The sequence below is a fragment of the Sminthopsis crassicaudata genome, chromosome 3 (assembly GCF_048593235.1).
Source record: "Sminthopsis crassicaudata isolate SCR6 chromosome 3, ASM4859323v1, whole genome shotgun sequence".
Lineage (NCBI taxonomy): Eukaryota > Metazoa > Chordata > Mammalia > Dasyuromorphia > Dasyuridae > Sminthopsis > Sminthopsis crassicaudata.
This window is the reverse complement of record NC_133619.1, coordinates 256,498,638-256,523,376: the sequence shown is the minus strand read 5'-3', so window position 1 is coordinate 256,523,376 and position 24,739 is coordinate 256,498,638. Positions and strand designations below refer to the sequence as shown.

The 24,739-nt window shown below is 33.6% G+C and overlaps 1 protein-coding gene across 2 annotated transcripts in view; it reads right to left on the bottom strand.

Moving 5' to 3' along the window:
- LOC141561210 (transcription regulator protein BACH1-like) overlaps positions 1-24,739 on the bottom strand; it is a 39,135-nt gene that overhangs the window by 8,466 nt on the left and 5,930 nt on the right. Inside the window, exons 2-4 of one of the 2 annotated variants that reach the window (XM_074300515.1) lie at positions 20,201-20,500; positions 11,253-12,599; positions 6,789-6,995 (exon numbers count right to left, since the gene is read on the bottom strand). In XM_074300515.1, the coding sequence (XP_074156616.1) occupies positions 6,789-6,995; positions 11,253-12,599; positions 20,201-20,437 (1,791 nt within the window). In that variant the 5' untranslated portion in view covers positions 20,438-20,500. Of the gene's footprint in view, positions 1-6,788; positions 6,996-11,252; positions 12,600-19,604; positions 19,708-20,200; positions 20,501-24,739 lie in introns of those variants that run through there. The other variant, XM_074300517.1, reaches the window with a different exon arrangement.

Here is a 24,739-nt window from a genome sequence, read left to right as displayed (position 1 = left end):
CTGACTTCATTTTTTTTCCCTCTCAAACTGCAACCCAAGAGTTAACTATTTTAATAGCCTTTGTCATAGCTCCAAAGATTTTTTTTTTTTGCCAAGTCAGAAGAGGATTACTCCCACCATTCACTTCTTCCAATCTTATAAGCCACCAAACATGACTAGAAAAAAAAAAAATCTTGCTTTAGTCTCTTCCTTGAGCTTCAATTCCACATTATCGTTTGTCTAATGAAAAACTCTTAACTACATGTCCCAGAGACATCTTAGACTCAATATGGTCAAAACTGAATTTATTATCTTTTTCCTAAAATTTTCCTCTCTTCTACACATATCTACCAAAAGTTTCATCATCCTTCAAGCCTCCCAAGTTTGTTACCTCAGTGTTACACTTGAATAATGGATAATTCCATTCTTTGTACTTTTATTCCAAACACTTAGGTTTAATTAGATGATCAAGCAGTCATTCACTATATACCCTGTTCTAAGTGTTTGGAATAAAAGTACAAAGAATGGACGCCTCCCTACTTCTACTACTATAAATGCTGATTTAAACATTCATAGAGCTGGTATATTAAGGTGGACTGATGATGAATGAAAATGAAAGCAAACAGATTACTCTCAGAGCTAACACTGACATCAGATGGAAGAAGTGAAGTCAATAAACATTGTGCACAAAAAAATCTACTAAGAGGAGAAATTATCCTAAAATAAAACTGGACAAAAGAATAAAAAAATTAGTTTAAAAGTATTAGTGTGCTTTCTAGAGCCCCTAAGTTTGGGTGCCAAAATGTACTATGCTTTCTAGAGCCCCCATGCTAGAGGGCCAAAATATACCGTTTGGACTAGCTCTCTGGAGGATCTTGGGACCAGCCTAAGTCCTTGGTCTTAGTGGAGAAGTGTTGAAGGCAGGGATCTACGAGGATGGTCAAAGATGGAACCCATTTATTTCAAGTCTTCTCAGCCCCTTAGTACCATTACATCACCACAGCACACTGAGCATGTGCTATAAGCACCCTGCTATTAAAATACAAATGTTTCTCTTACTGTAAGTAGCTCTCTGTCAAGTTGAACACAGGTTGTCAAGCCCCTCCCTCCCTACTCTCCCCCCACTTCTCAGGAAGGCTGAGATGCCCAAAGGGAAAATTAGAGCCAAATCAGTAATCGTCAGTAGGTTCCCTCTGAGCTGAAGGGTCTTAAACCTCACTGAGAGTTCCCCCACTGTCTATGGTTCTCTACAAAGAAGCCTTTCCTGTGCGCTAAACATTGCACAAAACACTAAGGATAAAAAAAGGGAAAAAAACAAAAACCAAAACCAAAGAGAAATACCAGGAGAAAAGATAAGTCAAACTTAGAAAGCTTGCATTCTGGCATAGGGGAGATAGATGAGCCAGAGCTATACCCAATGGGAGGAATATAGAAAGTCTAAACTAATATGCTAAATTAACAAGTAAAATAAGTTGACATTGCAGATATTAATCCTAGGAGTAAAATCTGATCTAAAAAAGCTATGTGATTTTTTTTCTCCTAAAGAATACCTAAATAAGAAAAGTAAAGTAGCCAAAGAAACATGCTAAGGTGGTTTCCTCTGTTCCAATAAAGTCATACAAGCCAGCAAAAAGGTCCTGAGCCTTGGTACTAGACGGTACTAGGACTTGGGGAAAACTGAATCTGTACTGCTGGAACTTACTGCCCATAGACACTAAGAAGGTTGGACAGCTGGTTAGAAAGAGATTACAGGGGACCTTTAGGCAGCACAGAGTGGAGGATTATGTTGTACTGTCCATATGAGGATCTGGAGTTCAGTCCCAGAGAAAGGAGGAATACCAGCAGAGCTTCCAGCCACAGGGGAAGAGGAACTCCTCAATTCATTGTCTCAAAAGAAAGAGAGACAGAGAGGCAGAGAGAGACAGAGAGACAGAGAGAGAGAGAGAGAGAGAGAGAGAGAGAGAGAGAGAGAGAGAAGGGGGGGGGGGCAGAGGCAGAGAGAGAGAGGGGCAGAGGCAGAGAGAGAGAGGCAGAGGCAGAGAGAGAGAGAGAGGCAGAGAGAAAGAGAGAGAGAGAGAGAGAGAGGCAGGCAGAGAGAGAGAGAGAGGCAGAGACAGAGAGAGAGAGAGAGAGAGAGAGAGAGAGAGAGAGAGAGAGAGAGAGAGAGAGAGAGAGGAGAGGGAGAGGGAGGGAGAAAAAGGACAGGAGAGAGAATACTAGTGAGTATGTTATAGCAATATATGATAAGGATTACATACTATGATAGGTGGGATTTATACCAGGAATGCACAGCTGGTTAAATATTAGGAAAACAAGCAGTATAATTTACCATATCAATGACAAATCCAACAAAAATCATATGATTATTTCAACAGGTAAAGAAAAAACTTGTGACAAAATATAACAATCATTCCTATTAACAACTCTAGAAAATACAGGAATGAATAGAGCTTTCCTTAAAAGGTAAGTACTATCTATTTAAATACAACATCAAGTATTACTAAATGGGGATAAGATAGAAGCTTTCTCAATAATAACAAAGATGAAAGAAGGAAGTCAGTTATCACCACTATTGTTTAATACTTTGCTAGGGATAAGAATAAAGGTAGAAAAAGAAATTAAAAGCATTAGAATAAAGCAATAAGTAAACAAAACTATCACTCTTTGCAGATGATATAATAGTATACTTAGAGAATTAACTAAAATACTAGTTGAAATGGTGAACAAACAGCAAAGTTGCAGTGTATAAAATAAACACACACAAATAATTAGTATTTCTATATATTATCAATAAAGTCTAGTAGCAAGAGGACAGAAAGAGAAATTCCATTTAAAATAACTGTAGACAATATATAATTCTTAGGAGTCTATTTGCTAAAACAAACCCAAGAACTTCATGAACACAATTACAAAACACTTTTCACACAAAAAAAGTCAGATCTAAACAACTTGAAAAATAGCAATTACTCAAGGGTAAAGCAAGCCAATATAATAAAAATGACAATTCTACCAAAATAAGATATTCAGTAACATGCCAATCTACCAAAAAATTATTTTAAAGAGCTAGAAAAAATAATAACAAAATTCATTTGGAAGAACAAAAGATCAAGGATATCAAAAGAATTGGAGCTAGGTGATGTATTAGCTAGACCACCGATTTTGAAGTCAGGAGGACCTGAGTTCAAATCTAGTCTCAGAAATTTAACATTTACTAGCTGTATGATCCTAGACAAGTCATATTTAACTCCAATTGCCTCTCCCCAAAAAATACACACACATACATACACATACAAACAGGGAATTAATGGGGAGGAAAACATGAAGTAAGGTAGCCTATTTGTACCAAATTCTTAAACTGCATTACAAATTGGTAATCATCAAAATAATCTGAATAGAATGATGGATCAGTGGAATAGATTAGGTATATAAGACACACTAGTAAAAGACCATTATAATCTAGTATTTAATATCCAAAGACCCCAGTTTGGGGGATGAGAACTCACAATTTCACAAAAACTACTGGAAAAACTGAAAAGCAATTTGCCAGAAAGTAGAACAGCAACAAAAGGTATAAACCAATATCTCATACTATATACCAAGATAAGGTCAAAATGGGTACATGATTTAAAAATAAATGGTGATACCACAAGCAAATTAAAGGAGTATAGGATAGTTTACCTATAAGATCTATGGAAAACTAAAGAATTTATGACCAAACAAGAGATAGAGAAAATTATGAAATGTAAAATAGATAATTTTAATTACATTAAATTCACAAATTTGTACACAAACAAAATATAGCCAAGATTAGAAGAAAAGCAGAAGGCTGTGAAATTTTTTTTTACAAGTTTTTCTTATCTTATTGCTCAAATATATAATCAACCAAATCAAATGTGTAAGATTATATAAGTCATTCCCCAATTAATAAATGGCCAAAGCGTATGAACAGGAAGTTTTCAGAAGAAGAAAAAAAAAATCAAAGCTGTCTATAGTGAAAAAAATGCTCTAAGGGACTCTTGATTAGAGAAATACAAATTACAGTAACCTCATACCTAGCAGATTGCCTAATATAACAGAAAAGGAAAATTACAAATGTTGGACGTAAGGTGGGAAAATTTGGAACAAAGTAGTGGGGTGAAATGAACCAATAATTATGAAAAAACCAAATACATGCCACTTTTTTGACCTAGCAATACCTCAATTAGATCTGTATCCCAAAGAATCTTTTTTTTTTTAAAGTTTTGTTTTTGTTAAAAAAAAAAAAAAAAAAAAAAAAAAAAGGAAAAGAAAAGGGCCAATACATATAAAAATATTTTACAGCAGTTTTTGGTGGCAAAGAACTGGAAATTGAGGGGATGTCCAACAATTTGGAAATGCCTTGAACTTGTGTTTTAAGATGCAATAAAATATTTTTGTAATATAAGAAATAATGAGTAGGATGCTTTCAGAAAAACCTGGAAAGATTTCATATGAAGTGATACAATATTCTCCTGATACTTACTCACTTTCACTTTGCAACAGCAATATTGTGCTGCGATTAACTGTGAATGATTTAGCTATTCTCAGCAAAAGTAAGATCCAAGGCAATTCTGAAGGATTTATGAAAAATACCATCCGTCTTCAGAGAAAGAACTGATGGAATCTGAATGAAGATTGAAGCATAGTTTTTTTGTTTTGTTTTGTTTTTTACCTTTTTATTTTTCTTGGAATTAATTTGGCTGGATTTTCTTTTATAAAGATATAAGAATTGTTTTATAAAATAACTAATGTGGAAAGGTTTTGCATGGCTGTATATAGATACCCTTTATTAAAGTGCTTGCCTTATCTATGAGGGATAACAGAAGAGTGAAGAAAATTTAGAACTCAAAATTGTAAAAAACAAAGGATAAAAATTGTTTTTTATAATTTTTTGGGGAAAATATTTTTATAAGTCTTCTCATTCTTTTACAATTTTTGTTACAAGTGACAAGTGAAAGCAAAATAAAAATGACATTAAAAATATACAAACTGCATTACTGTAGGCAACCCACTTAACTTCAGTGCTCCAGGAGACGCTTTTAAGAATGAAAGTTGCACATATTTAAACTGCATCACATTGCTTGCTATCTTGAGGAGGGAGAAGTAAGAAAGAGAGGGAGAAAAATTTGAAATACAAAGTCTTACAAAAATGAATATTGAAAACTGTCTTTATATTTATCTGGAAAGTAATATACTATTGAGGGGGAGGGGAAGAATAAAAGTTGTAGACTAGGTGCCAAACTGCACTAGCAAAGGGACTTTCTCATCAAGAGATTCTACACACATATTATGGATCCAGTCAAAAACAAATAAATGATAAAAATAATTGTGAGAAGATTGAAGTGAGACCAGATTAGGACAGGAGACCAGAGCAGCTCTGATTAACAAGAATATGCCTTTAAAAAAAAAAAAAAGTAGAAAAGATCAATGGGAGGATTTTGGAGATTAGAGTAAAGGAATTGTCAAATTTTTTGGATAATGGATATAATAACAGTGTTGAAATGAAGTGTGATGAAGAGCAAGTTGATATGGTAGCCTACAACCCTGGGGCCACAATGCTTCTGAATATTAAAGCCAAAGAAAGGACTCCAATTGACCAAGTAGACTTAGTCTATTAAATGTAAAAGAAGGTTGATATGGCAAAATAAAGATATCTCAAATTTACTATTTCCTAACTGTTGTTGATACACCTAGAAAAGCCAGCAAAAGTTGTCTAAAACACTTCTTTAATTCTTATCTTGGGCCTTAGTTCTGGGCTTTCTTCTCTTTTCTTTATATACCATTTTCATCTGAGGACTTCATTAACTCTGATGGGCTGAAAAGTCATTTTTATGAAACTGATTCCCAGCAATAAACTCTCTCTTGACCTTTAGTCACTGTTTCTGACTCCCTCTTGTTCAATTCAAACTGATGTTCCAAAGACATGATAAACTCAACATGTTCAAAGGAGAACTCTTCCCCCAATTCTCCACCTACTTCTGAACTCCCTAATATAGGTGAGAGCACCATCTTCTTCCCAATCACCCAACCTCCCAACTTTGGTGTCATCTTTATTTCTGCCACCCAACATATCAAATCAATTGACAAATCTTGTGACTTGATAAAAACTCTCATATAATTCTCTTCTGTAAACTGATATAACCACAATTCTAGTTCAGGTTGTCCATCAGCTCTCACTCAGAATACTCCTTAGGCTTCTTACTGGTCTCTGTATTTCCACAGTTTAATCAATTCTGCACATAGCTGTCCAAAAGATTTTCTAACATGTACATCTGTCCATGTCATTCAGTGCTCCACTGACTTCCTATTACCTCCAGGAACACAAATTTCTCGGGCATTTAAAGCTTTTAATAACCTGGTACCCACTTATCTTTTCAATCTTATATTTTATATTTTTAATCCAAGAAATTTTCAAAAGATGTACTAAATTTTATTTTAGACCTATAGGCCTGGAATAAAGGAAGATCTAAATTCAAAACCAGCCTCACATACTTTCTAGCTGTGATTCTCTTTTCTTCAACTGTAAATTGGAGATAATAATAGCACCTACTTCAGAGTTGTTGTGAGGATCAAATGAAATATTTGTAAAGCATTTAATATAATGCCGAATACATAACAGACTCTAAATAGATGTTTGTTCCCTTCCTTTCCCTTTTTAAAAAGCCAATAATATTTATACTTTGCAAAACAGAAGACTGAATTGGATTATTTACATCTATTTGGCTTTGGAATCAATACAGTAATTCAAAAAAAAATAATTAAATTTAAAATAGTAAATAATATTTACTTACCAATTTCTCAATTTCTAACTCAAGATTCTGAATGCAGTCAAGTTTTCTTTTACGACAACGTTGTGCAGCAATTCTATTTTTACTTCGTCTTCGAATATCATGTATACAATCCAGCTGTTCCGGAGTCAACTTATGCATTTTCAGCATGGATTGAAAATCATTTCGAGAAAGTGAAATGATTCTTTGTGCATTGAATGGCAGTTTAACCTAAACCAGACAGAATTAACAGTGATTTATTAAAAAAAAAAAAAAAACCAACAACAGAATATTCTGGAAATTAAATTAGATATTATAAATAAAAATTCCATTTAAAAAATCATTTAGTGCAATTATAGAACTGATATTGAACATCAGATCCAATTCCTGTACTTTTTCAAGTAATAGCAACCAAAAATTTCAGTCAAAGTTCTAATCTGCCTTAGAGAAGATTGCATGTGCTATATTAAGGCTCAGTCGATGTGTTTATTAGTTTTGTAAAATTGTTTATTTTCCTCTCCAGAAAATTCTTTGTTCCAAGGATGGTTTTCTGGGTAGGAGAGAGAAGAAATCTTCCCTTATTTAATTCACAAATGAACGGGAGAGGGGTGTAGTCAAGATGTGAAAGTAGTAGGAAGAAGTACAACCTATCTCACCCACCAAACCTCACCCAGAAAGACCTAGAAAATGCTCCAGAACAAAATCTGATTGAGAAATTCAAGAAAAAGTTATGGTTAGTAATTTTCTAGCCAGGAGACTTATGAAGATAATTTGGCCAGTACTAAAGATAGGGTCTGCCCAGAAGTGCACCATAATGAGAAACATTCCAAGGACCAAGGACTGAAAGATAACTATAGCTGAGTAGATCAGATGGGATGGAAACAGGAAATCTACATTACAGGGGAGGTTCTAGCCAGTACTTGTTATATACTGAGCAAGGAACAAGTCCTGGAAGCAAAAAGTAACTGTAATTCTGAACCAAAAGGCAGAACATAGATTTGATCTAGCCTTCAGCTCAGGGTGTACATCCTAATAAGGGCAGGAGGCCCAGATCAAATGGGAGCCTGTGGTTTGGTGACTTGCAGAGCCTCCTTAATAGTGGCTGAGATTAGCAATAGTCTACTGAAATGCTCAGCTACATACAAGCTGATGAACCTAAAAGCTAGATCAGGGATTTGCAGGAGGGTATATTACTTTGGGATCATTAAAAGCTTACAAGCTCCAATTCAAAAGCTGTGGAAACAGAAGAACAAAAAAGGACATAAGTAGAGGGCAGACATACTACCTCCCAACCTTTGTCCCACACAAAGAAGTTCACAAAGGCCAGCACTAACAAATTAACATTTATCTTCTTGGATTCTGTTATTGGAAGGAGGGTAGAAATTGGATACATTGTTCACTTTAGTTCTACCATCAGACTAAATGAAAATTTTTTTGAAAAATCTGAATTTTTATTCTAGTATCAAAACTAATAAGTAAGCTGAAAGTAAACAAGGAAAAAAAAGAAAAGAAACCTACCATAAAGAGCTATTAACAGGGATGCAAGATACAAATTCAGAAGAAGAGAATGTTACAGGAATAGCCTCTAAGAAAAAGTCCAACTAGAATCCATGGAAGAGTTAAGGCAAAATGTGGGGAAAAAAATAACTAAAAATTATTTTTAAAATAAAATGAGAGCTATGGAAAGTATAAAAAGAAAATCAACTACTTGGAACAAGAAATACAAAAATTTACCCAAGAAAATAATTCCTTGAAAATCAGAAGTGATCAAATAGAAGCTAATGACTCAAAGAGACATCAACAAACATTAAAACAAATTAAAAGACTGAAGAAAAAAAGAAAAAGAAAATGTAATGTATTTCACAGCAAAAACTGACTTATAAAACAGATCAAGGAAAGGCAAAATCATAAGACTATCTAAAAGTCATGACCAAAAATGAGCAACTAAATAACACTAATGTTATATAAAAACAGAAATCTGCCCAGAGCTCTTAGAACCCAGGGAAAAGAAAAAAATTTTTAAATCCAGGACAACTCCTGAAAGAATCCCAAAATGAAACTCGTAGGAAAACACAGAACCCAAACACAGAACCCCTAGACCAAAGGAAAAAAAAATATTGCAAGTGGCCAGAAAGAAAGAATTCAAGTACCAAAGAGACAGGATAATACAAGATTTAATAGCCAACATCATCAAGAAGCACAAAGTCCAGAGGACGATATTCCAGAAAGAAAAAGAGCAATGCTTATACAAACAATAACTTAGCCAGTGAAACTGAGTATATTTCTATAGGAGGAAAAAAAAAAAAAAAACAACAGACCTTTAATGAAACAGGATTTCCAAACATTTTTGATAAAAAGATAAAAGATGAGCAGAATAATGGATATAAAAATTCAAAAGCCAAGAGAAGCATAAGAAAATAAACATTACACAGAGAGATAACAGAGATAGCCTTTCAAAACTCTATCAACATCACAGGTTACAGAGGGAGGCAAATTTGACAAAAGGCCTCATAGTGATTCTTTTATGTTTTAATTTTTTTTTCCTGAGGTAATTGGAGTTAAGTGACTTGTCCAGGGTCACCCAGCTAGGAAGTGTTAAATGTCTGAGATCACATTTGAACTCAGGTCTTCCTGACTTTAGGGTTGGTGCTCTATCCACTCCTCCTCCTAGTTGCCCCTGATTTAATGATCTTAAAGGAAAAATGGAAAGGGTAAGGAAGAGGAATAAAATGGGAGAAGAAAGAAGAGTGGGGAAAATTATCAAACATAAATGGAATATACAAATACAATACACAAAGTATACAAGAAGGAGGGAGGGTATGGTGGGGAACAACTGACATTTGACTCTCACTCTCCTCTGAACTGCTCAAAGGGAGAAAAAATACCTATACATATACACATAATTGTGTACATAAATACATTTCATCTAAGAGAGAAACAGATGAAAAAGGAATCAACTTAAAGGAAAAGAATAAAAAGGAGGTAATATTGAGAGAAAGTCAGAAGCAAAACAAATCCTTAAAGAAGGGAAAGGAGAGAAAAGTAAGAGAATAAGATAGAAGGAAAAAACACAATTAGCAATCATAACTGTGAATGTGAATGGGCTAGACTTATCCATAAAATGGAAGAAAACAGCAGACTGGATTAGAAAACAAAATCTAATTTTATATATATATATATATATTTACAAGAAATACAATTATAGCAGAAAGACAGAGAATTCGGAATAGAATGTTATCAGTTGATAAACATATATTTTAAGTTCATACTGCATGCCAGGCACAAAGTTAAGTGGTAGGTACACAAAGAAACACAAAACCCAATCTAATGGAGAAGGCAACATGCGAACAACAATATATATACATGCTATACACAGAATAAACAAAACAATCAACAGAGGGAAGTCACTAGAATTTAAAAGGGATTAGAAAAGGCTTTCTGTAGAATGTAGGATTTTAGATTTGGATATGACTTTAGAATGTGTAATTTTAGACAAGGTGGAAGAGCATTGCAGACAACAGGGAAAGTCAGTGAAAACATCCAGTTCAGATAAGTGGTATCAGATCTGGCAAAGGTATCAGATTTTCTTGGTAAACATACTGAAATGATTTGCCATTTCTTTTTCTATTCTTTTTACAAATGAGGAAACCAAATCAAAGATGGTTAAGTGACTGCCCAGGGTGACATTAGTAAGTGTTTAGAACAGATTTGAACTCAGGTCTTTCCTATTCCAGGCCCAATACTCTATCCACTGTGCTACTTACCTGTTGTTCCCCACATCCAACCCAAAAATAGTTACTTTCAAACTTATATTATCAATGGTAGTAAAGTTGATGTGCAAACACCTATTATCACATGTATATTGATTTACCACACATGAAAATATAGAACAATGTCATTCTAGCTATATCAATTGATGATAAAGTGATAAAGAAATAAAGTGTTAATAAAACTAGTTGCTGAAATGCTTATAAAAATTAGGGATATAAAATTGTGAAATAAAAAATATACATAATATGTTCAGCAAAATGTTATGCTAGAAAGACCATTTTTTCTCTCATACAACTAGTCATGGACAATTTAGGTATCTCACTATTATCATTCAACCATTTGATGAAGGCTAAGCAAGATGACTTAAAATCTAAACCAAAATGATGGTATAATAGTCTTACTACCACCTGTCCTGATAAAATGAAAAGAAATACAACAAAACAATCAATAACCTTAAAGGAACCTTAAATCAAGAAACCAATGAAGACAATTATTATGTACACTTTTTTGAAGGTAAACACATTTCTGATTATCATTAAAGTTTTTCTTCTTGAGATTCTATGCCATGTTTGAAAATTTTTGCTTGCCCACTGTTTGGCTGAATGAATATATGATAATTAGAACTTTATTACTTTATGAAGGACTCGCACATAAACATTTCAGAAAAGGCTTGCAGATAGTTTCCCATATACATATGTAGGTAAATCTCCTCCTTACCTCACAGTCTTGTTCTCTGGCTGAGTAAGATTCACTGTCCCCTTCTGTATCTGTTTCAGAATCATCTTCCAAGCTAATCACACATGCATATGGGCAAGGCTCTTGCTGCGGTTCTGGAACAAAATCATCACTTTCTATTTCCAAATTATTTGTACATTCTTCAGTACTAAGAGTATTTATAAATGGGCAGCTCACAGAATTCAATGTAGTAAAAGTTCTTTGACACTGTTCAGGACTCTCACTGATTCTGATACCTAACCAGGGACATTCTGATCTTTTTTGTGAAAATACATGTTCTGAACAATCTTTTTCTACAGCAGGTGAAAGCTGAATTTGACAATTAGTATCCGTATTACAAAGGTCATTCCAGAAACCTTTTGCTAGGTGCTCTGCCACTTCCCTTTCCACACTGCTTCGATCATTTGTTGACACAGGTCTGTCATCTCTTTGGCCTGAAGCAGATTTCAAAGGCAGAGCTTGATTTTCAGTATCTGTTTTATCAGCTGTCATATCTGTACCAGTCAAAGGGTCTTCGGCTAACATAGTTACATTTTGCATACTTGTAAGATTCAAATCACCATATTGTTCATATGTGTGCAAGAGGGAGAGAGAATAAAATCCTTGGGGTGTCACAGGAGGATCTGGGGTAACTTGTGTCACCTCTGTTTTTGCCACAGAATCCTGACATGAATTTTTTTTCCCCTTTGCTTCTTCATCATCCATTTCTATTTGACTGTCTTCATCTTTTAAAATCACCTGTAAATCTGTACAATCTTGGGTTTCTATATCTTCACTTTCAGATAATTCATTTGGCTGAACAGAAACAAATGTAGATGTTTGACTGTCTTTAACACTGGATTCCAAAATATGAACTCTGTCTGTTCCAAAAGCTTTCTGGAATTTCCTGTACTTTGGACCTAAAGATGGCAAACCAAGAACACCTTCCTTTTCTATGCATGATTTATATGTTTGGTTGGCACTATCTTGAAGAGGAGGTGATATTTTTACATTTTCTTTACATGTATGAAGTTTAAAGTGAGGAGTTTCAACATGTTCATTTTCTAAAAATTCTTCTTCATTTATTTCTGGATCCCCCTGATCCAATAATGAAATTTTAATATTGGTTTTCTGACAATGTGATGTAAAGTATTTTTTGTTTGGGTATTCTTGCTGATCTGTTGTAGAGTTCAAAAATTTAAGTCTGAGGAACTGAAAACAGGATTCTTCAATGTTATGCATGCCTAAAAATTCAACACACTTGTATACATCATCCACATTGTCTTTATTCAAAATAAGCTCAGCTGTATAGGCAAATTGAATTAAAGGACTAAATCCTTTAACTGTCACCTGTCAAAAATAAAAACAAAAAAAAAATTAAATACTACATAAAAGGTTTAATTCAATTAAAAACAAACATTTCGATCATGAAATATAATGTATTAGGCAATGGAGGGATCCAAAGTCCAAACATTCAAGCCTTCATCCTTAAGGACTTGTTTATAGTGCATGAAACACATATACACCAATAAGGAAATACAAAGTAAGTAGGAGGAAGAACTGGAATACTAACTAAAGTTGTTAGGTAAGAGAAGAGATTCAGGAAGGGACCTGGGCAGAATGTACTTAAGTTAGAGAGAAAAGAAATCCAGGCACAGAAGGCATAATGAAGGAAGGAGATGAAAGTCATGTATGGAGAGAACAAATAACTCCATGTATCTGGATTGAAGAATAAAAGAAATAAAATACTGTGAAATCAGGTGGCAAAAAGAAATTAGACCTAGGTTGTAAAGGACTTTAATTGGGAGTTAGGAATTTCCATTTAACCTAGAGGCAACAGGAAACAGGAAAGTACTGAAACACCTTGAATGAAGTGGTGACATGGTTGGACCTATTAGCTGAAAGTTTAAAATATGCAAAGTAATAGTGAGATGGGACCAACCATAATTGTTCTAATAATAACAATTTTGTAAGATGTCTCACCTTAATTTTAACAGTGAAAAAAGTAATTGCTCACATTACCATAATCAAAAAGTAATCCCTGCCCTACTTTCTTTTTCTTTTTTTTTTTAATAATAGCCTTTTATTTTCAAAATATATGCAAAGATAGTTTTCAACATTCACCATTGGAAAACTTGTGTTCCAAATTTTTCTCCCTCCCTTCCCTCCACCCCTCTCCCCTAGACAAAAGAGTACCCAATATAGACAAAATATGTGCTATTTCTTCTAAACATATTTCCACATTTATCATGCTGTACAAGAAAAATCAGATCAAAAAGGAAAAAAGTGAGAAAGAAAAAAAAAAGCAAATAACAAAAAAGACAAAAGTATTATGTTGTGATCCACATTCAGTCCCCATAGTCTTCTTTCTGGACACAGATCTCTGCCCTACTTTCGAGGAAAGTTTTAAGTTATTAAGAATATATAAAAAACAAAATAGAAATTAGAATAATTTATAATGCACTTAGAATTCCAGGTTTCTCTTGCAAAGCTTCTAAATAGCTTTTATAAAATTGTTAAAATGAAGTGCATATATCTAAAAAAAATAAAATAAAATCAATTAAAAAAAACTTTTGGGGCAGGTTCCTATCTATCTATTCATCCTACTTTTAAAAAACTACACACAAGGGTAGCTAATTGGTGTGCTGAATAGAGCACTAGCCTTGAAGTCAAGAGGACCTGAGTTCAAATTTGATCTCAGACACAGAACACTTCCTGGCTGTGTGACCTTGGGCAATTCACTTTAACCCTAATTGCCTCAGAAAAACACACACACAAACACATACACACACACACACACACACACACACACACACACACACACACACACACACAAATTCCCCACAGAAAACAAGAAATAAGAGTACAGAGCAGAAATAAGGTCCAAGAGCAGATTCGTACATAAGGACTCACTTTCTGAAGGAACATCAGTCATATTAGCTAAGTGTTAACATTTTGCCATTCTTAAGGGATGATTAGACATGCACACCAAAGTGAGTCATTAAGACTCATTTCACTTTTAGATACATCTCCAATAATCTAAACAAAATGGGGGAAATCAGCTAGGAAATCAGCTAAAACCAGCTCAGGATCAAAAATTCTAAGTGAGAAAGATGCCTACTACCATCAGGATGGGGAAATAAGGGTGTTTTGTATAGAAAAACAATGCAATAAAGGCCAACTTCGATAATTAGAAGTCCTACTTGGCAGCTAAACAAGTTCTACAAATTTTCAGTGGGAACATTTATACCTTAGTAATCAGAGCTTTATTTTTTTGCCCATTATCTAGACTTTAAACACTGATGAAAAAATGCTAATAATGCAGATTAATCTTTAAAATGTGTCTTTTTTTTTTCTTTGAGAGTTAGTAACCAGTATACTAATAAATATATTTGAATCATATATTTAGCCAAAAAGTATCAACTATAGCAGGAGGGGGAAACTTTTTTTTCTGCCAAGGGCCATTTTAATATTTATATCATCATCTAAGGGCCATATAAAATTATCAATTTATAGAACTCAAGCAGTGGGAGATTGTGGTACCTAGCTTTCAGTTTCATCATCACCTGCAGTTGTCTTAGCAAATCATTTTATGAGCCTAACATTCCTGACCCCGATCTTTGGGGAGGCACATATTTCACCAAATCAAACTTGATAGTTTCATAATGTTTGGAAGCATTTATAAACTAAAAAAAAAAAAAAAAAAAAAAATTAACAATAAATATCAATAAACAAAAAAAAATATTTGTAGGCTATATTTTTAAGGTTTTCTATCCAAATAGTGACACATTGCTAGGTGGACATAAATGAAAAACCTCATCTTCCTTAAAATAAAAGGTAAATTAAATAAGGAACAAATTAGAATTTAAGAAAATATGAAATTTACTGATCATCTAGCACTATAGGCTATATTATGTTTCTAATAAGAAAAGGTTACCCTTTTTGGGGGGTGAAAATATTATTTACCTAAAAACCTGAATATGATTTTGCTTTAAATTATCAAAAAAATTCATGTCCAAGTAATTAAAATTTTAACTTCTAATTTTGTAACATGAGACCATGTAGTCATAAAAGTTTTTTGAAATTATTTATCACTAAGATATGTATACTTATTAATTCATATAATCTCAGTGCTTTAACTGATTTTTTATTAGGCCAGCCTTATTGACATCAATGTTTATCTGACATGAAGGATAATTTAAAATTTTAGATGTATTTAAGATGGCTGATAAAATTCTTTACAAATGTCTTCCCAAAACAGAGAGGTAATTATTTATAAATTTAAATTCAACACATTTAGACTGAGATTCTATATACCAATGTTTCTATCTCAATCCTAGCATCTTGATGGAGAAAGTTCTGGCATATTTTATCAAAAAATAAAGGCTCAAGGTAGGGACCTAGTTACAGATTATATGTTTCTTGTTGTAGACTAGCTTAGATAAGCTTGAAAATCTAGTCATCAGGTTTACCTTAAAAGTGAAGTTTGAAATGACAATTTCTGACATTTATTAAGTCATAAAAGGGTAACTGCAAACAGTTACTAACTACTCAAACTTCAAATTAAAGCTAAGATTTCCCAGTCCATACTAAGCTTTTTAAAAAGAAATGCCAAATTATTCAACCTTGATACTTAATTTAGTGTTAAAACTGAGAAGGAAAACCTATGAGCTTATTTTTCACTGCTAAAATGCCCTATAAAATGAATATATGAGACCTCTGAAACTACTTTAATCAACAGGGTCAACTGCTCTAGCTATTAAAATTAACTTTTTAAGACCTGAGACACCAAGGAACCTAAATGACTTACCCACTCATATACAATAAACAATAAAAGTTTTTGCCATTATGATATACAATTAGTGAAATTAAGATTAGTTGTCCTCAAAAATAAAATCTTACTACATGTTTTATTCAAAGAATGCTGTTTATCTGTGAATGAATAAGCAGATGGATTATTCTAAGACTTATATTCTATCTTGCCCCATTCTAAAATTTTTCACAAAATATGCTTTTAAAAGCATATATATTTTATATATATATATTTATACACATAAATACATACATATGCATATGTAAAAAAAAAAATGCTGAAGATCATGTCTATCTTAATAGTAAAGTCTTTTTCATCAAGCTAATTAATTAGACCATAACAGAGTAACATTATTTGATAAAACTTTTTTCTTGAAACAATCAAGGCACTATTCATTTTTCATCTTCAATGCCAGAAATTAACACAAGTATTATCAGATGAAGAAAAGTAACTATAGTGAAGTGATTTGCACAAGAGCTAGTAAATGGTAAAGATGGCCTTGGAACCAAATTACACTGTGAAAAAACTAATAGATTTACAATGGGCCAGAACAAATGCAAAATGGCAGATGGGGAGGATCCAAATCTAGAGAAAAATATGAATTAAAAATATATATATATATATGTTTACAAATCCAAATCCTCAAGATATGAACCAGAAAATAAAATTTTAAAACTTTCATTGAACTGTTGCTTAGATATTTTTGAAAATTTTTTATGTTGTGCCTCAGGACAAAACACTTCTAGACAGCTAGGGCCCTCTTAAGCTCAGGTGGAAAAAGGCACAGAGGATATAGTGCTGAGCCCAAAGTCAGGAAAGCCTGAATTTAAACCCAATGTCACAGATTTATTAGTACTGTAGCACTAGCCAAGTCCCTTACCTTTTTCTGTCTCGGCTTCCTCAATTGTAAAATAGAGATTACAACATTTACCTCCCAAGGTGGTTGTAAAGATGAAATGAGATATTACTTAATGCTTGGCATTTTCAGCACTTAATACTTGTTCTCTTCCCCTTAGTGAGGATTATGATCCATCAAAACAGAAAAGCAAAGGGTTGTCCAACCAATGACCAGACTCAACATATCAGATAAAATTGGGGAATATGTTACTCTGAAATCAGATGATAATGCCTTGAATGTAGTAACATATTCAGGTGTGCACATTTTAAAAATTGCTGCATATTTCTGTGGTTTTTTTTTTTTCTCTCTTGTACATTTAGTAGTTTTGTGTTGGCATGACAAGCTTATTTTTTAATATGTTTAACTTATTACTTATTACCTATTAATTAATTTCTTGTTTGTTAATGTTAAGTGTTAATATTTGCTAATATTTGTCATTTGTTATTAGCAAATTATCTATTTTTCCTAGCTTGTAAATGCTATTATGCAAAAGCTTAACTTACAACACAGTTTAGATTGATTGAGAGGCGTCATCAAGAGGAAAAGTCACTAAAGAATCTGGAAGTTCTATTTCTTCCTAGCTTGGGAAGAGACTCAGAAGCTATCTCTAGATCACAACTGAAGGATACTTTACAGTAATTTAAATTCTTTTGGAAAGATAAAAATATGTTACCAACATAACTTACAAGTTGTGCCATACATGTTCTTCCTAAGACTCTTTAGTATTTAAATTTTTTTTTTTTTTTTTTTTTAAGGAAGACAAATGCAGAATCTCCTCAGGCCACTAAGAAACCACTCAGAATTCCGGACTATAGACTTTGCCAAACATACTCCAGTAGACTGAGAGACAGCAAGCATCAAAACTAGGGGGAGAATGAAAAGGTGAGGTGACTGATTTACTCAACCCTTTGTAATTTAAAGTATTAAGATGTCCAATTAAGTTCAAACACAGGCCTTAGCCTTGATAGGAGTCCTTGGTTCAGATTATGAAGGAAACCTGTCTGTGCCCCAGGAGTCATCCATAAATTACCAATTTGAGAAAATATTTATTAAAGAGTTTAGAACAATTGCGAGATTCCATCACACTCTTGAGGAAATAAATAGGACTAATCTTATGGCAGATGTCAAGAAGGGTCACTGGCACAAGCATCTCAAGAGAGAAGACCTAGGCTAAGGGAAGTTCTTGCTAAAATCTGGCTCTTTCTCTAAAGTCCCTTCCCAATGTAAGTCTATCCAAAGATCCTATATAATTTGTTTTTTCAACAGAGTAAGCATTTCTGAACCTAAATTGATTTCTGCCTTAACAATAAAGAGGCCAATAGTTAGCTAAAAATAGATATAAAATTAGGCAAAGTGCCCAATCACTATCTAAATGAGAAAACCTTTCTAATTCCTGGGGGCTTGGAGAGACTGAGATTCAACTAATCACTTTTTGTTTAAAGTGAACTTGCTAAAGCTGAAGACCACAGAACTCAGTGGTTAGCTTAAAATGTGCTAATTATTTTAGCAGGGTGCTATACCTAATTTTTTTTAACATACCTATCTATGTATTAACAATGAACTTTTGGGAAAAGTACCTTAACTCAAAAAAGTTAACTCAAACTTAAATCAACTGTTGCTGAGTGAAATGAGCAGAACCAGAAGATCACTATACACTTCAACAACAATACTGTATGAGGATGTTTTCTGATGGAAGTGGAAACCTTCAACATAAAGAAGATCCAACTCACTTCCGGTTGATCAATGATGGACAGAAATAACTATACCCAGAGAGGGAACACTGGGAAGCAAATGTAAATTGTTAGCACTACTGTCTATCTACCCAGGTTACTTATACCTTCGGAAGCTAATAATTAATGTGCACAAGAAAATGGTATTTACACACATATATTGTATCTAGGTTATATTGTAACACATGTAAAATGTATGGGATTACCTGCCATGGGGGGGGGGGGGGAGGGAGTGGAGGGAGGGAGGGGATAATTTGGAAAAATGAATAAAAAAAAAAAAAAAAAAGTTAACTCAATCATGTCTTGTGATACTCTTATTCTACTTGAGGATGTGGCCTGTGAGCTATTTAATTTACTAAGCACCTACAATGGCAAGATGAGAAACAGGAAAGCAAACTGGATAAAGAGAAGTCTTTAAGGAAGACTTGGCTTCAAGGCCTATCTCTGAAACATTTACAAGTTACAAGTTATGTGATCCTAAACAAATCACTTAACTCCTTGGTGCTATAAGCCATAGTGATCTAGGCTTCATGTGATCCATAAAACTCTCAAGTTCCACCCAAACTAGATTAAAATATGAGAGAAACAATTAATAAAATAAATAAAAATACAATAAAACATAAATAATATTCTATTTTAAAACTAAGTCATTATGCAGCTGCTGGGATCTTCATGTATGAATTAGTGGCCTCCATTTCTAATTAATTTAACAACACTTCTTTAGGCAATTCTAAAAAGATAAGTTACAGAAAAGGAACTGAGTTACATAAGAAGCCTTATCATATGGAAATTCCATCCTAAGCCCTATTTGCAAAACAATGTGCTAGGAAAAACAAGATGCAATAGAACAAGCCTGAAACAAAAGAAATAAGTTTATTCAGAGAAATAGTTACAATAATAATCCAAGTAAGTACCTGCATTCTGAAAACATCATGGATTCCTAAGGTTATAAACGATTACTCCCTCTTCAACTCCCTGAGAATCCCCTCTATTCACAGATGCTGGTTTGGTTATATTTAAGTCATTCTGGCAAAGTTTTAGGGAGAACAGGAATAATATTTTTTAATTAATTGATGTGTCATTTTCCTCCTTGAAAATGCAAAATTCTTTATTAGAAACTGTGATTATATAGAAAGAATAGCAGACGTGATGTAAGTGGTTTTGAATTTCAGCTCTGCTATTTCTTAGCAACATGAACTTGGGCGAGTTATTTCTTGTCTCTGGGTCTTAATTTTTCTTTCATTTGCAAAATGATGAGTTAGACTAGATGACCTGAGGTCCTATCCAGTTTTATATCACAAGTGCTGAGATATTTTACATATAAAATAATCCATAATTCTGAAAACAATCTAAAAAAACTAGTAATCAGTACATTTAAGAAAGTTTCTCAAATGGATGGATGGCTAATATCAATCTTTATTTTATATAATTTTGCTAGTTCTGGCTTAAGGACAGTAAAGGGCTAAAACTAAATTCATTGTTACATGTTATTGAAACATGGATCTCCTACCTCTTCTGGAAGAGTAATGATAAGATCTGTGTCTGATTGGCCAGCAATTCTTGAAAGAAAGTAACTGCTGCATGCTGCAAGCACACAACGATGAGCACGAAATTGCTGATCTTCCACTAGGACAGTGACATCACAAAGAAGATCTCTTTTCCTTTGATCATTGAGGCTCAAAAGAATATTGGTACTGTGTACTGAAGATTCATATGCAAAATGCATTCTATTATCAGTTAAGGACATTCTCTATGACAAATGATGGTGTGAAGTTCAATGGAAAGCATACTTCTCTGGTCTTCATCAAACCTATGAAAGAAATGTACAAGATTACATAAAATATCAAATCCAGAGTGACTGTAAAGAGTTAAGGACAAAGGTTTCACATATACACAAGATATCACTAAAATGTATTTCACAGTGCATATTCAAAGGAAATAGTACTATATTTAAGGTTTCCTTTAATAACCACATTTCTAACTATCCTTAAAATTTTAGAAGAAAAAAATTTACAGAGAAAATGATTAATCTTAAGTAAGAAATTCTGCTAAGTATCTGGTGCTAGCGTGAGATGCACAAAATTAGAGAAGTTGTCCCAATTGTTAATATGAATTATTTGTGTCCGACCTGTGGCTGAGCATTCCAAGCTTGTATTGGTCTAATCAGTCACAGTCAGCACACTATAATTCAATTCTAACATAATAATGTCATTTTAGTCTTCTTCAAAAATAAAGGACAACAACCAACCAATCTAACTATTCCTTAAATCCTTGAGAAATTTATAATACAGAAAGAAAATATTTGTTGTTAAGTCATTTCAGTCATGCCCTACTTTTCATGACTGCATTTGGGGTTCTCTACACAAAGATATTACAGGGATTTATCATTTCCTTCTCTAGTTCAATTTACTAATGAGGAAACTAAAACATACAAGGTTGAGTGATTTGCCCAAAGTTACACAGCCAGAGTCTAAAGCCAAATTTGAACTCAGATTTTCCTGACTCCAGGCCCAGCTCTCTATCCACTGTCCTATGTTTGTAATTTGAAGACTGCATGAAGAAGGCATCACAATACAGTCCAGATTTTATCTCAGATATTTGAAAACAATGTAGGTAGAAAAATACCTTATATAGATGGAAAAATCAGATTTTGAATATTTACTATAAACTATAGAAATAAATTAAATCTGACACTGCGATAAGTACATGCATCAAATGCTTTCCACAATATCTAAAATACAAGGAAGAAGTAATATTTATGATAATCATCCATTGGTGTCTTTCTGTCTTAGAGTTATTAGAAACTAGTCCTATACAAAGGATACAAACACTGTTATCATACAAAATGAGGCCCTAATTATCTAAAATAGAAATGTAAACTATAAACCATATGAAAAGATACTAAGAGAAATGAAAATTAAAACAATTCTAAAGTTTCGCATCATACCCATCAAACTGGCAAAGATGATGAAAAATGAAAATGGTAAATGTTAGAGAGGTAATGAATAAAATCACATTAATGCACTGATGGATGTGTTGTGAACTGGTCCAATCATTCTGGAAAATGAATGATATTAGAAAAGTTATTAAGCTGTACATGGTTTAATCAAGGATGCCATTACTGATAATATTACCCTAAGAAGGTCAAAAGCAAAAGGAAAAAGCTGACATCTTAAAAAATATTTATAAGATTTATTTTTGTAGGAACCAAGAACTAGAGGAACAGGTATAGGCCCATTGAATGGTGAATAGCTGAACAAATTGTGATATACAATGTATACTATTAAGTCACAAAAAACCAAATATGTACAATTAAAGTTAAGTAATGAAGACTAATAAAAACTGATACAAAACAAAATAAACAGAATCAGGCAAATAAAACTAAGATAAACCAGTATTCTGAGCATGGATCATACCCAAACTTTTCCTATGCACACACACACACACACACACACACACACACACACACACACACACACACACACACCCCTTGCCAGACTTTAAAAAGTATTAAGCCTTTTTAAGCGGGCTGCTCTCATATGCAATAGTCCTGTGCCAGTGTCTTCCATGTCATACAACTCCAAAATTCTTCAGAGAGACTTTGAGAATGGTTTTGTATCACTTCTGACCTCCATGAGTGTTTGCCTTGTGTGAATTCTCCATAAAATAAAGTGTACCTTTGACATTCAAACAAAATAGCAGCAGAATCTCAGTGCTTGGCAGTTTAGTTCAAGAAAGGATCTCAGTGTCCAGTCTCTTACCCTGCCAGGTGATCTTTAGAATCTTTCTTTCTTTCTTTTTTTTTCCTTTAGAATCTTTCTAAGACAATTAAAATAGAAGTGATTCAGTTTCCTGTCATGGCACTGGTATATTATTCAGGTTTTACGAGCATACAACAATGAGATCAGCACAACCAGTCTATAGGCCTTCAATATGGTATGTAGTCTAATAACTCTTCTCTTCTTTTGGAGCTTTCCATATTCTAAGCTAGCTCTGGCAATGCATGCGTCAATGTGTACATTCCTAGAAAGTATACTGCCAAGATGAGTGAACTAATCCACAATACTCAAAATTTCTCAATTTGCTGTAACTGATAGTTCCACATACGGATAGTGTGGTGCTGGCTGGTGGAGAACCTGAATTTTCTTAATGTTTATTGTTGGGCCAAAATTATCAAAAAGCAACAGAGAATCAATCCATATTTTGTTTCCTCTTGACCTTAGTGACTGAACTGAGTGCATAATCATTTGAGATAAAAAACTCATGTACCAACACTCCCTCCCCACTTTAGTATTGGATTATAACCTTTTCAAGAAATAATTTATTGTCAGTGTGGTAGGTGACCTCAGTTCTGTTTTCATCCTCACTAAAGGTATCTGAAAACATGCTAAAAAGTGTGGAAACAAACACACAACCTTGCTTCACTCCATTAGTGAGTGGGAAAGTTTGAGAGCATCTTCCATCAACCAGAATCCATGAAAGTATAATACTGTCACATAATATTAATGAACTTCTCCAAGACATCAAATTTTGCCATAATTTTCCACAAGCCCTCACAAATGATAGCATCAAAGTCAGATCAGTGAACATTGTGCATAAATCTTTGTTCTGCTCCTGGAATTTTTCTTGGAGTTGTCGAGAAGGAAACATCATATCAACCATTCCTCAGTCCTTTCTAACACCACACTGGCTTTCAGACAGATGACTATCTGGCAGCTGAGGGATCAGCCTACTAACGAAGGATTCTGACAAGGAACTTGCCAGCAATGACTAAAATGAGACAATTCTGCGATTGTTATAGGACAATTTATTTCCATTAACTTTATAGAAATGGACAAACTAGGCATCCTTGAACTCCTGAGGAATAACCTCCTCTTGTTATATAAACGAAAAAATTTCAGTCAGCTTTTGTATAAGCAGTGGATCTTCTACTTTGTAAATTGTACTCCGCTGACATAGAATTAGCTTTGCTAGAGAAGAGCAGCTAAATGGAATTTTTAAAAAAAGAAACAATTTTTTTCCCCAAATCCAAAGACTTTTTTTTTTATTATGCTACTAAAGGTGGACTAAATCCATAAAGATTTTTTGGCAAGGAAAGGGGATTGTAGTAGTTAATAGAAAGTTAATAGTAATTAAGGAGGAAGATACCACAAGGCACAGCAAGTGGGGGATTCTGCCATCTTAACTGATGGGCTAAATCTAAAAGGAGTTTGGATTTTAATACATGTTAGCTACTGTGACACTTAGCAAATGGACTAACCCCAAAAAGGAGTTGGTGGGGAAAAAGGAATTATGCCATTGACTGGCTAGCTAACCCTAAAAGCCATTTAGCACCCTAAAAAGAATTAGCTACAATAAGAAAAAAGATGCCACGAGAGGGAATTATGTTATTGATTGACAGAATCTAATGGAATTGAAAATATCTTGTTTCAGTTGGCAATTCAGCTAGAGAGGGATTGACTTCAACTTGAAGTATATAGTCAATGGCTTCAGCATTGATTAAGGTCTGTTGAGAACACTATGGAAGTGTTCAGTTCATCTTTCTGGGATCTCATCCTTAATCACTAATCAATGTGGTTCCATCAACAATTAGTTGAGATGTACCATACATCTTTGGTCTAAAAATGCTTTCAGGGCAATATAAAAGCATTTTGGATCATTTTTATTAGTATATAACTGAGTTTCATATGCCTTTTTTTCTGGGATAAGAATTCTGTATCTCTCTAAGAGGCTTCACTTATTCTTTATTTTTGATGGAGTTAAACAGTTTTCTTAGAGACAGATGAACTGATGGTAAACCCTATGTAGTTCTCATTTTTCTTTAGCAATGTGTGAATTTCTCCATCATTTTCATCAAAACAATCTTGATATTTGCCACTGTTTTGACCTGCTTGAATAAATGCAATGCTATATACCAAATCTCTGAAAGGAACCCATTTTTTCTGCTCCACTCTTGCCAATTTTGTGTTAGGTCAGCTTTCCCTTCAAGTTAGCAAAGAACTGTTCCCACTCGAAGAAGCATCCTAATCTGTTGACAGTAAGTCTTTTG